The 16,210-nt window shown below is 40.0% G+C and overlaps 1 protein-coding gene across 4 annotated transcripts in view; it reads left to right on the plus strand.

Annotated features, from left to right (window-relative positions):
• CTNNA2 (catenin alpha 2) overlaps positions 1 to 16,210 on the plus strand; it is a 361,600-nt gene that overhangs the window by 185,350 nt on the left and 160,040 nt on the right. For all 4 annotated transcript variants that reach the window (XM_070756873.1, XM_070756876.1, XM_070756875.1 and 1 more), the window contains exon 3: positions 14,856 to 15,008. In XM_070756873.1, coding sequence (XP_070612974.1) covers positions 14,856 to 15,008 — 153 coding nt within the window. The remainder of the gene's footprint in view (positions 1 to 14,855; positions 15,009 to 16,210) is intronic.

The raw sequence follows: 16,210 nt of genomic DNA on the forward strand, positions 1-16,210 counted from the left end.
ACCAAGGTCTTTAACCGAGTGGGGATTATCTGTGATAATTTGATTATTCAGTTCGTATTTGGAGTTCAGATTCTTCTTCCCAATGTGTAGGACAGAGCATTTGCTAGTAGACCACACTGATTGAAGTCATTCACAGAGCTGACATTTGAGTTCATCTTGCTTGTAGATTTAGTATAATAGAGGCTTTACTTTGAGACGATGCTACATAATGGATGAATCTCCATAACATCTTCCTTAGAGGAGAAATGTGGTCCTTCCAAATTAATGTCCTAGGACAGGGGTAGGGAACGTTGGCTCTTCTGTGACTTGTGGACTTCAACTCCCAGAATTCCTGAGCTAGCATGATTGGCTCAGGAATTCTGGGAGTTGAAGTCCACAAGTCATAGAAGAGCCAACGTTCCCTACCCCTGCCCTAGGAGCTTCTTGAAGAACATGAACGCTTAGTTGGGAGAGTTACCTAGACCATCTAGGTAACTTTTACCTAGGCCACCCAAAGGCCTAGGTAACTCTTCCAACTAAGCGTTCATGATCTTCAAAAAGCTCCTATGACATTAATTTGGAAGGGCCATATTTCTCTGAGTCCGAGGCATGGCCTTCCTCAAAGTTCTGATTTATTAACAGAGCCGTGTTAGCAACATGTTGGAGAAACCTGGATCTGAAATCCCGTGGGTTTCTCCACCCAGTTTCAAGTTCATCTCCAGTTCCCACACTGACAAGTCCATCACATGATCCACTCTGGCTTTGCCAATGTGTCCGGCCCTCCCATCAACTTCCAGCCAGGTGCTGAACAAAGGATGACCTTGTGTATCTAGAAATAATTTGTTATAGCTAGTACTCTGCCCCTTCATGCAACCGCCCCCCTCCTTAAATTCCCACAGTCCAATTACACTCTACATTCAATTATGAAACAGGCCAAAGTCTCCAACTCCAACGATGGCTTCGGCCTGTCAGTCACCTACCTTCTCTCTTGATTTAATTGCCTCCTCTGTCAAACCGCTCTTACTGGGTTTTTCTTTTTCTCTCTCTCCTTTTTTCTAAAATTCACCTGAAACCCTTCTTCCTATTTCTAAAAATCCATTATTCCGAAGTGACAAGAGAACAGCCCTGACCTTCTCCAGCGCCATCGTCTCAAAGACCTGAAGGGACCTATTATATCCCCTTCCACTCGTATTTTCTCCACACAAAAACTCTTCCAATTCCCTCAGCCTCTCATTAGATAGCTTCATATTTAGTTCCCTGATCACGCTCGCTGACTTTCTCCTCAGGCTGGTCACGTTGGGTCCATATCTAACGGAAACATCCAAAAGTAGAGGAGGTCAAATGAAGATTACAAGTGTAGAAATAAGACAAATACAGCTAGACCTTTACTTACAGCTACAACGAAGGCTGAATTTTCCTTCCTTCCGTCCTTCCTTCCTTCCCTTCCTCCCTCTCTCCTTCCATCCTTCCTTCCTTCCATCCTTCCATCCTTCCTTCCTTCCTTCCATCCTTCCATCCTTCCATCCTTCCATCCTTCCATCCTTCCTTTCTTTCTTTCTTTCTTTCTTCCTTCCTTCCATCCTTCCTTCCATCCTTCCTTTCTTCCTTCTATCCTTCCTTCCTTCCTTCCTTCCTTCTTTCTTTATGCCAGAGTCGTTGCAGCTTGATTTTTAGATCTTCATATTTCACTAATTTCTCTAGCTGCTTCCCCTCAATTCTGCTGTCTCCTGGGATTGCGATGTCGATGGTCCATACTTTCTTTTTCTCCACGATCACAATGTCTGGTGTGTTATGCTTCAGAATTCGGTCAGTCGGAAGTCGGAAGTCCCACAGTAGTTTTGCTTGCTCATTTTTGACCACTTTTTCGGGCTTATGATCCCACCAGTTCTTTGCCGCTGATAATTGTTGTTTGTTGTTGTTCTTGTTGTTGTTGTTGTTCTTCTTCTTATTATTATTATCATCATCATCATCATCATCATCATCATCATCATCATTTTTCTGTTCTGGTGTATGTATTTGGTCTTTTAGATTCCATGGAGCTCTCTGTGCTAAGTTTTATCACTCCAACTGGATCTAAAGATCTTGTCCTCCCATCTCTGCCAAAATTTGGATTTAGTCTCTCGTTGAAATTTGTCTTTCTGTTATTAAAAGACAGTTAGCTTATGAACAGCCCTTCTTTTTTATATATATAAATTTTATTAAAAGTTTAAAAGGGACTCAAAGCCTACTGCAAATTATTACAGAATAAAGTGAACAAACAAAAGAGAAGTACGTGAAAAAAATAAAAATAAACATAGAAGTGTAGAAGTTTTCAATTTCCTTTACAGCGAATGCAAATATGTTTACACAATGTGGAAATTTACTCTACGGTTATAAAAAGAAAGTGCGTGTTTGTCTATTATCTGGCTGTTGGGGTTTTTTTTCCTTCTATCACTGAAACCACAAGACATAAATGCATTTTTTTTCTGTCTCCTACAAAAAGTCTATAAGGGATTTCCTATCAGCCATAAATGTAATTTTTTGTCTTTTCTCTAGTGAAATAAGTTAATTTATTCACCTCTGCAAGATCTTCACCAAAAATTCATTGCGGAAAGTGTTGAAAAGTGTTTCCACTTTTCACACGTAAAAACATTTTTTCCTGTTTTGTAGTGGTTTAACCATTAGTCTCAAAAGAGGAAGCTTTTTCTTGTGCAACTGGGAAAATCATAGCCTTGACTATATGCACTTTTGTTGGCAAAGTTGGTTACACCAACACTCCGCAGTCTGCATTGGTTGCCGATCAGTTTCCAGTCACAATTCAAAGTGTTGGTTATGACCTATAAAGCCCTTCATGGCACCGGACCAGATTATCTCAGGGACCGCCTTCTGCTGCACGAATCCCAGCGACCAGTTAGGTCCCACAGAGTGGGTCTTCTCCGGGTCTCGTCAACTAAACAATGTCGCTTGGCGGGACCCAGGGGAAGAGCCTTCTCTGTGGCGGCCCCGGCCCTCTGGAACCAACTCCCCCCAGAGATTAGAATTGCCCCCACCCTCCTTGCCTTTCGTAAGCTACTTAAAACCCACCTTTGCCGCCAGACATGGGGGAATTGAGAAACTCTTCCCCCCTAGGCCTTTACAATTTTATGCATGGTATGTCTGTATGTTGGTTTTTATATTAATGGGTTTTTAATCGTTTTTAGTATTGGGTTATTATTGTACGCTGTCTTATTATTGCTGTTAGACGCCCCGAATCTCCGGAGAGGGGCGGCATACAAATCCAATAATAAATAAGTAAGTAAGTAAGTAAGTAAGTAAGTAAGTAAGTAAGTAAGTAAGTAAGTAAGTAAGTAAGTAAGTAAGTAAGTAAGTAAGTGATATCTCTGCTTTTTAGCATGCTATCTAGCTTTGCCGTGGGTTTCCTCCCCAGGAGCAAGCATCTTTTAATTTCTTGGCTGCACTACCCAACTGCGGTGATCTTGGAGCCCAGGAAAATAAAAATCTATCACTACCACCATTTGTTCCCCATCTATTTCTCAGGAATTGAGAAGGCTGGATGCCATGATCTTAGCTTTCTTAACGTAGAGTTTCAGCCCAACTTTTGCACTTTTTCAAAACCTGGAGGAAATGGAGCAGTTCCCTGGAAAAATATTAAAATTACTCTGGGTAAATTATCAAAAGCTTTCTTCGATTTGATGGACGTAAGAAGATAACGGGCGATTCGGTTTACTTAGCTGTAATAAATATGTGTTATTTAAAGTCCCAGCCTTTGATAATCTGATTTTACGGAACCAGTAAACAATCAGCTATTTTCCCTCTGCTAATCTCCTCATTGACCTTTGTGGAAACAAATGACTCAAGGTTTAAGTCCCACCAAAGCGATGTTAATAAATAAGCAACAAATTGGAATCTGGATTCTGCTTAGCCGACGCAGGGCTGAAACCGATGCGCTCAATGCATTCATAAAGACTTGAACTTAAAGAGGGTCAATATTCACATCCATCTATACATACAGTGGTACCACTACTTACTAATTTAATTCATTCCGTGACCAGGTTCTTAAGTAGAAAACTTTGTAAGAAGAAGCATTTTTCCCCATAGGAATCAATGTAAAAGCAATTAATGTGTACGATTGGGGAAACCACAGGGAGGGTGGAGGCCCTGCTTCCTCCCAGGAGATTCCTAGAGAGGCCCCCTGGAGGCTTCTCCCTGCCTTTTCTGGCCCTGTTTCCTCCCAGGAGATTCCTAGAGAGGCCCCACGGAGGCTTCTCCCTGCCTTTCCGGCCCTGTTTCCTCTCAGGAGATTCCTAGAGAGGCCCCCCGTAGGCTTCTCCCTGCCTTTTCCGGTTACAGTTTTGGAGGCTTGGGTTTGTAAGTGGAAAATGGTTCTTGAGAAGAGGCAAAAAAAAAAATCTTGAACACCCGGTTCTTATCTAGAAAAGTTTGTACTGCATTCCTGTCAAACAGGCAACAAGTTGTCAAAATTGGAAGCGCCATTTCCACCCCCGTCCCTGTCAAAAGTGGTGTTCCCCAGGGCAGCCTACTAGGTCCTACTCTTTTCATTCTCTACATCAACGACCTCCGCGATCATATCGCTAGCAACTGTGTTCTTTTTGCTGACTTTTCAACAACCCTGACAACACATTTACTCTCCAAAAAGACCTGGACTTTGTTTCAGATTGGTCTAACACCTGGCAACTTCAAATATCAACCAACAAATGCTCTACCCTCCACATCGGCAAAAAGAATCCAAACTTCATATATAAACTGAATAAACAAATTCTCACAGCCAACTCCCACTCAGTAAAAGACCTTGGAATACTAATATCAAATGACCTAACTGCTAAAGCCCACTGCAACAATATCGCCAAAAAGGCTTCTAGAGTTGTTAACCTGACCCTACGTAGCTTCTGCTCCGGCAATCTCACACTACTCACAAGAGCCTACAAAACTTTTGCCAGACCCATCCTTGAATACAGCTCACCCGTCTGGAACCCATACCACATCTCGGACATCAACACCCTTGAAAACGTCCAAAGATATTTCACCAGAAGAGCCCTTCACTCCTCCACTCGAAACAGAATACACTACAAAAATAGACTAACAATCCTGGGTCTAGAAAGCTTAGAATTATGGCGCCTAAAACATGATTTAAGTATTCCCCACAAGATCATATGCTGCAACGTTCTACCTATCAATGACTACTTCAGCTTCAATCGCAACATGTTTGTTTGGTTTTTATATTAATTGATTTTTAATCATCAATACCAAATTACTATTGTACACTGTTTTATTGTCGCTGTTAGCCGCCCCGAGTCTCTGGAGAGGGGCGGCATACAAATCCAATAAATAAATAAATAAACAACACAAGAACACACAACAGATTCAAACTTAATGTTAACCGCTTCAAACTTGACTGTAAAAAATATGACTTTAACAATCGAGTTGTTGAAGCATGGAACTCATTACCGGACTCAATAGTGTCAACCCCTAACCCCCAACATTTCTCCCTTAGACTATCCACGATTGACCTCTCCAGGTTCCTAAGAGGTCAGTAAGGGGCGTACATAAGTGCACTAGTGTGCCTTTCGTCCCCTGTCCAATTGTCTTTCCTTTATCCCATATATCATATATATTTTCTTCCTTTCATATATTTTCTCCTCTATTTTTACATATTATCTTTATATATATATTACTTCATGTCTATTCTCTTCCATATGTATTGTGTATTGGACAAATGAATAAATAAAATAAAACAAACAACCCCAAACCTCCACCTCGTACTGCTAAAAAAAAAATTATTTATTTATTTATTCATTTATTCATTTGTCCAATACACAATACATAGGAAGAAAAATAGACATGTAGTAATATATATAAGGGTAAAGTGAACTTAGAGGACCTGGATTGTGGGGGCAATATGCTGGCTCTGTTAAGAAGTGCTATTGCTAACATGTTGTAAGCCGTGCTGAGTCTAAGGAGAAGGGCGGCATAAAAATCGAATAAATAAATAAATAAATATATGAAAGGAAGAGAATATATAAGGTAGGTGAAAGAAAGGAAAGACAATTGGACAGGGGATGAAAGGCACACCAGTGCACTTATGTACGCCCCTTACTGGCCTCTTAGGAACCTGGAGAGGTCAATCGTGGAGAGTCTAAGGGAGAAATGTTGGGGGTTAGGGGTTGACACAATTGAGTCCGGCAATGAGTTCCACGCTTCGATAACTCGATTGTTGAAATCATATTTTTTAAAGTCAAGTTTGGAGCGGTTCGTATTAAGTTTGAATCTGTTGCGTGCTCTTGTGTTGTTGTGGTTCAATCTGTTTTCTGATCAATACGTCAGCAGCCTGATTCCAGGCTCCAGAAGGCTTCAAGATTCCCAGCTTCTGTTTCAGAGAAGAGGGAAGGGCTCCCGTCAGCTGGCATTGATGGGATTTTAATCTGGTTTCCATGAACCTTCTGTTATTTTCTCTCTTTTTTTGAGCAAACGCTCCTGTTCCGTGCAGAATCAGTGCTTAAGAGTGTGGGCTCAACTCTCATGTTTTCAAACCGGAACGGATAATGCTCCCTACACAGCAAATCTGTTACGAACACGTAAGTCACGTAGGGCCCACAGCACGTGTAGAAGACGTGGATGAATCAGATGAGCCACCCAGGGAAAGTTCTTCCATTTTCTCCATCAGAAAAGTGGTGGGTGGGTTTTATCCCCCCCCCCCTTCGTTTCAGCTCAAATTACTCATGTTCTCCTTTTCCCAGCTTCCTGGTGTTGTTGTCCCTACGATAAGAGTGTGTTTTTCACAGGCTAAAGTGCTTTAAAAGGAACAAAGAATGTGTTTTTCATCAGACATGCTGCAATTTTGCTCCTCATATATACACAGCATATGATATTTTTCCCACGTCCACAAGTTCCGGCTTCTTTGCAGATGATATTGGTTATGAATTAATTATGCGTCATCAAATTATCAGTGGAGAGTTTCAATCATCCAGGTCATGGCTATTCCAAAAAAGGTGACACCCCCCCCCCCCCAAAAGGCAGCTGGACTCTCTTTTATTTCTCACCCACCCATCTCTTAAAAATATGTCTCATCTAAGAGGTTCCATTCATTCATTCATTCAATTTCTATGCCGTCCAACTGCCTAGGGACTCTAGGCGGCTCACAACCAGAAATAAAACCTACAAATAATATTAAAACCTCTAAAAACAATTTAACATCTTCATCTCCGGGACCGCCTTCTGCCGCACGGATCCCAGCGACGGATTAGGTCCCACAGAGTCGGCCTTCTCCAGGTTCCGTCGATGAAACAATGTCGTCTGGCGGGACCCAGGGGAAGAGCCTTCTCTGTGGCGGCCCTGACCCTCTGGAATCAACTCGCACCGGAGATCAGGACTGCCCCCACCCTCCTTGCCTTTCGCAAACTCCTTAAAACCCACCTTTGCCGTCAGGCATGGGGAAATTGTTGCCTTCGGAAGTTGCGGGAACTTCATCACTTGAGACTTTCAAGAAGAGATTGGACCATCATTTCTCAGAAATGGTGTAGGATCTCCTGCTTGAGCAGGGGGTTGGACTAGATGACCTAAAGGTCCCTTCCAATTCTGTTAAAATTCTTGTTGTCAGTTGTCCATGTCTGTTTCATTCCATCTTTCCCAGCATCGGAGCCTCATAGTCTCCACATGGCTTAGGACTCTGTTTACGATGTCCAGAAGAAAATTGTTTTGATTATTTGGCCATTTCTGCCTGGAGTGAGAATTCCAGATGGGCTTGTTCAGTAATCCATTTGTCTCTTTTTATTAGCCGTCCATGCTTTTCTCAAGAGTTCACCAACACCAAATTTGTTGCTCTCTCTCTCTCTCTCTCTCTCTCTCTCTCTCTCTCTCTCTCTCTCTCTCTCTTTAAGTGACATTTCTTAACACAACAATTGTGGATGCCAGTTGCCCAAACTCTACAGGAGTACATTTAATAAGATTAAAGTAATTGATTATTTTATTTATTTATTTATTTATTTATTTATTTTGTCCAATACACAATGAGGGGTTTAGTGGGTATATATCTATATACACATAGTAAAATACATGATGAAGGTTATAGAGGAGATACTCATAGTAAAATATATCCAAGAAAGAATAGAAAAGAAGATATAGTAATAGAACATATCAATGAAAGAATAGAAGAAGAGATATAGGAATAGAAGAAGGGTATAGGAGATATAGGAGAGCAATAGGACAGGGGACGGAAGGCACTCTAGTGCACTTGTACTCGCCCATTACTGACCTCTTAGGAATTTGGATAGGTCAACCGTAGATAATCTAAGGGTAAAGTGTTGGGGGTTTGGGGATGACACTATGGAGTCCGGTAATGAGTTCCACGCTTCGACAACACGGTTACTGAAGTCATATTTTTTACAGTCAAGTTTGGAGCGGTTAATATTAAGTTTAAATCTGTTGTGTGCTCTTGTGTTGTTGTGGTTGAAGCTGAAGTAGTCGCCGACAGGCAGGACGTTGCAGCATATGATCTCGTGGGCAATACTTAGATCTTGTTTAAGATTAGAATAGAGTAGGGTAGAGTAGAGTAAAATAGACTAGAGTAGAGTAGAATAGAATAGAATGAATAGAGTAGAATAGAATAGAATAGAATGAATAGAGTAGAGTAGAGTAGAGTAGAGTAGAATAGAATAGAATAGAATAGAATAGAATAGAATAGAATAGAATTCTTTATTGGCCAAGTGTGATTGGACACACAAGGAATTTGTCTTGGTGCATATGCTCTCAGTGTACATAAAAGAAAATATAGTTTTGTCAAAAATCATGTGGTACAACACTTAATGATGGTCATAGGGGGTCAAATAATTATCAACCAATTCCTGCAACCATGCATGCTCTCCAAATACTTGGGGCTACCACTTCCAGGCCTGAGGTCAGGACAGGGAAATGCAATAAATGAGAATATTTGTAGCTCAGGATTTGGAATGAGGTCACATCGTCAATGCTAATTTGGGTGATGAAACATTTGCAAGAAAACAAACCTCATGCCGAAGTATTTCCTTCAAGGCCATCTCCATGGCTTCTACAACATCATAGGAGACAAAGTAGCCCTTAGCCAGGCCTTCCACCACAAAAGGGCTTGAGAGGTGATAACCAGCATCTTGAATTGCAGCTAGAAGCCACATGGTAGATGGAGCAAGCTACAGTTGTCCATGTTGCTGAGCTCTGGGGTGGGAGCTTCCGAGGCATTTTCAAGAATATCACTGGGTGAAAAGCAAAACAAGGCCACCCAAAATTGTCGCTACAAATCTTTCTCTCTCTCCTCTCCTTTTCTTTCTCTCTCTTTCTCTTTCTCTCCCTCACACTCTCATTTTTTTCTCTTTCTCCCTTCCCTTCCTCTCCCTCTTTCTGTTTCTTTCTTTCTCCTTCGCTTTCTCTTTCTTCCACTTTCTAACCCTTTTCCCTCTTCTCTTTCTCCTCCTCCCTCTCCCTTTCTCATTCTTTCCCTTTCTTTCTTTCTTTCTTTCTTTCTTTCTTCTCTTCCCTTCTTTCTCACTCTCCTGCTTTTTCACCTTCTCATTCTCCCTCTCCCTCTATTTCTCATCATCATCGTCATCATAATCATCGTCATCACCATCACCATCATCATTATTAATTAGACTTGCATGCCACCCCTCTCCAGGGACTTTCTCCTCTTTCTCTCCTCCCTCTCATTTTCTTTCTTTCTTTCTCTCTCTCTTTCTTTCTCTCTCTTTCTCTCTCTTTCTTTCTCTCTCTCTCCCTCTTTCTATCTCTCTCTTTCATTCTCTCTTTCTCTCTCTCTCTTTCTCTCTCTCTCTTTCTTTCTCTCTCTCTCTCTCTTTCTCTCTTTCTTTCTTTCTCTCTCTCTTTCTTTCTTTCTCTTTCTTTCTTTCTCTTTCTTTCTTTCTCTTACTTTATTTCCCCGCTTCCTGCTCTTTCACCATCTCTTTCTCGCTCTCCCTTGCTCTTTCTTGCTCTTTCCCTCTCCTCTTCTCTTTCTCTCCTCCCTCTTATTTCTTTCCTTCCTTTCTATTATGTTTTCTCTCTCTCTCTCTCTCTCTTTCCTTCCTTCCTATTATTTATTTATTTATTTTTATTCTTTCCCTTTCTTTCTTTTTCCTTCTCCTGCTCTTTTACCTTCTCTTTCTCCCTCTTTCTCAATCTTTCTCTTTCTTTCTTCCTGCCCCACTCTTTCTTTCTATTTCTTCCTTTCGCTCCCTCTCTCTTTCTTCTCCCCTTTCTCTCTTTCCTTTTCTCTTTTCTCTCTTTCTCTCTCTTTTACTCCCTTTGTTCCTGCATCTCCTCGCTGGCAAGTCCTATTGCTCCCTGGAACGCAGTCTGGCCCAGAGCTTGATTAATACTAATGCTTAGCTTGGCTAAGTGCAGGTGCCTTCAGCCGTTTAAAACAATTCTTAAATCTTTCATAAATCCCCTTTCGTTATCAATATTGTTTGACGAGTCCCTTTCAGCTGCAGAGAGCCCACTTGGCTGCTCTCCACTGGTAATTTAATATTGTTCTCACATTTTCTTACATGCTGCTTTCTCATGCCAGCAATGTGTGCCCGACAATATCTCCTGCATGCAGGCCACTCAACAACATTTTGCGACCCGCACATTTTAGGCAACTGATTTTAAGACATTGAATGGGGGTTTTTAATTGGGGTTTACAGTTTTATATTTTCATTATTTGACTTCGTTTTTATTGTGTTTTTATTTTCATATTGTTGTAAGCCGCCCTGAGTCCTTCGGGATTGGGAGGCATAGAAGTTGAAATAATAACAATAACAACAACAACAACAACAACAATAATAATAATATGACGATCCATCATGCACTACACCCCCGCAGTGACGTTGACAGGCTGTATTTACCAAGGAAAATAGGCGGCAGAGGACTTTCGCAAGTGAAGCAGACAGTAGAAGAAGAGAAGCATGCATTAGCTGACTACGTGAAGGGGAGCAAAGAGTCAGCGTTGATGGAGGTCAACAATAGGAAGCTTCTCAAGGTGAAGCCAACTAAGGACCAGTACAGAAAAAATGTAACTCAATGTCGTATGGACAGTTGGCAGAACAAAGCATTGCATGGCCAGTTCTTGGAGAAGATTGAAGGCAAAGTGGATAAAGAGAAGACCTGGTCATGGCTTACAAGTGGAACACTCAAAAAGGAGACAGAAGGACTAATACTGGCGGCACAAGAACAGGCCATTAGAACAAATGCTGTCAAAGCCAGAATTGAACAATCAACAGACGATCCAAAGTGCAGACTCTGTAAAGAAACAGATGAAACAATCGATCACATACTCAGCTGCTGCAAAAAGATCGCACAGACTGACTACAAGCATAGACATGATGCTGTGGCACAGATGATGCACTGGAACTTGTGCCAGAACTACCATCTACCAGTGGCAAAGAACTGGTGGGATCATAAGCCCGAAAAAGTGGTCGAAAATGAGCAAGCAAAACTACTGTGGGACTTCCGACTTCCGACTGACCGAATTCTGAAGCATAACACACCAGACATTGTGATCATGGAGAAAAAGAAAGTATGGCTCATCGACATCGCAATCCCGGGAGACAGCAGAATTGAGGAGAAGCAGCTAGAGAAATTAGTGAAATACAAAGATCTAAAAATCGAGCTGCAACGACTCTGGCATAAGCCAGTGAAAGTGGTCCCAGTGGTACTTGGCATGCTGGGCGCAGTGCCAAAGGATCTCAGCGGACGTTTGAAAACCATCGGAATTGACAAAATCTCCACCTGTCAATTGCAAAAGGCCACTTTACTGGGATTGGCAAACATAATTTGCCGCTACATCACGCAGTCCTAACTGCTTGGGAAGCGCCCGACTGGTGATGAAATATGAAATCCAGCATAGTGATCTCGTTTGCTGTGTTGTATTGTTGGAAATTAATAATAATAATAGTAATAATGATGATGATGATGATGATGATGATGATGATGATGTAATACCTAGCTTTAAAATGTCACCTTTCTTATCCTGAAAATGCTTGCCACTTTCCACAAGCAGCTGCTGCAATTGTTAATTTTATAAATTTGGGTAGTCTACGGCGGGTCTCACCATCAGCCCGTTGTTTAGACTGGATTGAACAGTTCTATCCATCCATCGAGTCCTTCGAAAGGATTTGGGGTAGGAAGATCTTTATTTATTTATTTATTTATTTATTTTATTTATTTTGTCCAATACACAATGAGGGTTTTAGTGGGTATATATCTATATACACATAGTAAAATACATGACGAAGGTTATAGAGGAGATACTCATAGTAAAATATATCTAAGAAAGAATAGAAAAGAAGGTATAGGAATAGAACATATCAATGAAAGAATAGAAGAAGAGAAATAGGAATAGAAGAAAGGTATAGGAGATATAGGAGAGCAATAGGAAAGGGGACGGAAGGCACTCTAGTGCACTTGTACTCGCCCCTTACTGACCTCTTAGGAATCTGGATAGGTTAACCGTAGATAATCTAAGGGTAAAGTGTTGGGGGTTTGGGGATGACACTATGGAGTCCGGTAATGAGTTCCATGCTTCGACAACTCGATTACTGAAGTCATATTTTTTACAGTCAAGTTTGGAGCGGTTAATATTAAGTTTAAAAATCTGTTGTGTGCTCTTGTGTTGTTGTGGTTGAAGCTGAAGTAGTCGCCGACAGGCAGGACATTGCAGCATATGATCTTGTGGGCAATACTTAGATCTTGTTTAAGGCGTCTTAGTTCCAAATTTTCTAGGCCCAGGATTGAAAGTCTAGTCTCATAGGGTGTTCTGTTTCGAGTGGAGGAGTAAAGGGCTCTTCTGGTGAAGTATCTCTGGACATTTTCAAGGGTGTTAATGTCTGAGATGCGATATGGGTTCCAGACAGATGAGCTGTATTCGAGGATGGGTCTGGCAAACATTTTGTAAGCCCTGGTAAGTAGTGTGAGATTGCCAGAGCAGAAGCTACGTAGGATTAGGTTTACAACTCTTGAAGCCTTCTTGGCTATATTGTTGCAGTGGGCTTTGGCACTTAAATCTTTTGTTGTTAGTATACCAAGGTCTTTAACCGAGTGGGGATTATCTGTGATAATTTGATTATTCAGTTCGTATTTCATATCTTGACTAACACAATGCGTCATTCACAATAGTCTAACGAATAATATTTTGCAAACACAGGTCTTGAGGATAATTCAGGTTTTCTCTGCTAATCGAGACTCTCTGCAGCAAAATATGTTTACCGTCGGTGTCTGTTAAGTGCTTCGTCTACTTTACCTGAGTAATTTATCCTGACTGAACAAAACTGAATTGAATTCAATGAATGAGGTTTTCTTTTAAAAAAGGAAAGAGAGAAAGATGTTTTTCGGAATAAAGAATTCTGCTTTCCTTGACTGCCCAGAAGTACTTTTATTGTGGCTTTAAGAGTATTTTGTCGTAGTCTTAGATTCTTATTTCTTTTTCTCGGGAAAATGAATCAATACAGGCAGTTCTTGACTTACAACAGTTCGTGGTGGTGGGGTATGAATGTTTGTCTGGTGGTGGGCACAATTCACACAAACACTTAGTTTATGTTGTGTGAGTCTTATAATGTAATTGAAACAAATAATAATAATAATAATAATAATAATAATAATAATAATAATAACAATAATAATAAAAAGACTTACAACAGTTTGTTTAGTGACAGGTCAAAACTCTAACCGCCCTAAAAAAATGTCGTATGACCGTTTTTCACACTTACGACCAGTGGCGGCCAGCTACTTAACTCGCTATCTGGACGGTCCTTGGCAGATGGGTTCAATTGCAGCTATAAGTCGAGGATTACCTGTACCAAGTAAAGAGTCAAAAGTAGTTATAATATAGCCGTAGAGTTAGTTCTTTGAGTTAAATTAATAAAGCTGGCTGGTTGTAAGCTCCAGATACAGTGTGCAGATTATGGACTGTGCTGAAATGAATAAAAATTAAAGATACAGAAGATTGGGAGTTCTATAAAACCTGGAGGAAATTTTAGGAATGGATTGAAAATAAAAATAGATAAATTTAGCAAGCACATTTGAAAGTACAGTGTTCCCTCGATTTTCGCGGGTTTGAACTTCGCGAAATGTCTATACCACGGTTTTTCAAAAATATTAATTAAAAAATACTTTGCGGGTTTTTTCCCTATACCACGGTTTTTCCCGCCCGATGACGACATATGAAATTCGCCAAACTTTCGTCTGCCTTTAATAAATATTTTTTTAAATAAACTTTAATAAATAAACATGGTGAGTAATAATCTAAATGGTTGCTAAGGGAATGGAAAATTGCAATTTAGGGGTTTAAAATGTTGAGGGAAGGCTTGTGATACTGTTCACAGCCAAAAATAGTGTATTTACTTCCGCATCTCTACTTCGCGGAAATTCAACTTTCGCGGGCGGTCTCGGAACGCATGCCTTGCAAAAATCGAGGGAACACTGTAATGCAAAAGTATGAGCGATAAGTCAGCAAAAACCTGGATGTCAAAAAGAGAAACGGTGGCAGTAATGGGTAAATGATATAATACAGATTGAAAGGAGTTAAGATTTATGAATGCGGATTTTTAGAAATTGTAGAAAATGTATTTACATTTTTTGTTTTTTTATATATTTAGGTGTATTATTCTTATTTTTTTCTTTTTTTCTTTTAGATTAAGGTTGGTCTTTTAAAATTAGATATAATTTAGTTGTGGGATTTACAATTTGCTATGCAATATGTTTTTATCTATATATACACCATTAGATATTAGTGTATGAGTGTATTTACAGATATGATTGATTATGATGATATGTGTTATGTATGTTTTCAGGTGCAGAAAAAATTAAAAAAAAACATACCAGATATAGTGGAACCGACCTTCTAATTTTTTCCCCCTGCGTTTCCTTTTCCACAGTTGCGGAAAGCCGTGATGGATCACATATCCGACTCGTTCCTGGAGACCAACGTCCCACTGCTGGTTCTCATCGAAGCCGCGAAGAGCGGCAACGAGAAAGAAGTGAAAGAATATGCCCAAGTGTTCCGTGAACATGCCAACAAGTTGGTGGAGGTAAGTTGGATTTTCCTATGTTCCGTTCCATTCCATATTCTGTTGTGTTGTGTTGTGTTGTGTTCTATTCTATTCTATACTCTATTTTCTTTTCTATTCCACTCCACTCCACCTTCTCTTCCCTTCCATTTCATATTCTCTTCTCTTCTCTTCTATTCCATTGTATTCCATGTTCTGTTCCATTCTATTCTATTCCATTCCATTCCATATTCTATTCTATTCAATCACATTCCATTCCATTCCATTCCATTACATATTCTATTCTATTCCATTACATATTCTATTCTATTCTATTCTGTTCCATTACATATTCTATTCTATTCTATTCTATTCTATTCCATTCTATTACATTACATTACATTACATATTCTATTCTATTCTATTACATTACCTATTCTATTCTATTCTATTCCATTACATATTCTATTCTATTCCATTACATATTCTATTCTATTCTAATCCATTCCATTACATATTCTATTCTATTCCATTACATATTCTATTCTATTCTATTCCATTACCTATTCTATTCCATTCCATATTCTATTCTATTCCATTACCTATTCTATTCTATTCTATTCTATTCCATTCCATTACATATTCTATTCTATTCTATTCTATTCCATAACATTACACTACATTACATTACATTACATTTCATATTCTATTCTATTCTATTCTATTCTATTCCATTCCATTCCATATTTTCTATTTTATTCTATTCTGTTCTGTTTCTGTTCTGTTCCGTTTCATATTCTACTCTAGGGTATTTGGCTAACAGCCTACTTTTGTGTGTGTGTTTTTTATTTCTACATATGCTGGTTGAGCTTACAATGTGACATCTGTACAACCTGCGCTTGGAGAAAATTGAATCTATCGCTAAAATTATGTGGATGTGGTGGAGGAATAACTCAGTCTGCGATGGGGGCTTTGCTTGTCGTTTCAGCCTTTTCACCGGCGGGAGGTGGGAAACCTTAATTGGGCCCTGGGACGTCTCCTGCCCGTTGCATGATTTATTCAGAATTATTGACAGCGCAAACATCAATGTTATGGATTGTCATGGCGAGAGGGACTGTCCCTCTTCTGATGTTTTAACTGGCTTGATTTGCTCACCAGCTGCACTTCCAACCAGCCGGTTGGCTTTTGAAAATGTGTTTCATGTTGTCTCCCACTCCAGTCTTTTCCAAGCACTTGAAAACCCA

This window comes from Erythrolamprus reginae, chromosome 7 (genome assembly GCF_031021105.1).
Source record: "Erythrolamprus reginae isolate rEryReg1 chromosome 7, rEryReg1.hap1, whole genome shotgun sequence".
NCBI classification, from domain to species: Eukaryota; Metazoa; Chordata; class Lepidosauria; order Squamata; family Dipsadidae; genus Erythrolamprus; species Erythrolamprus reginae.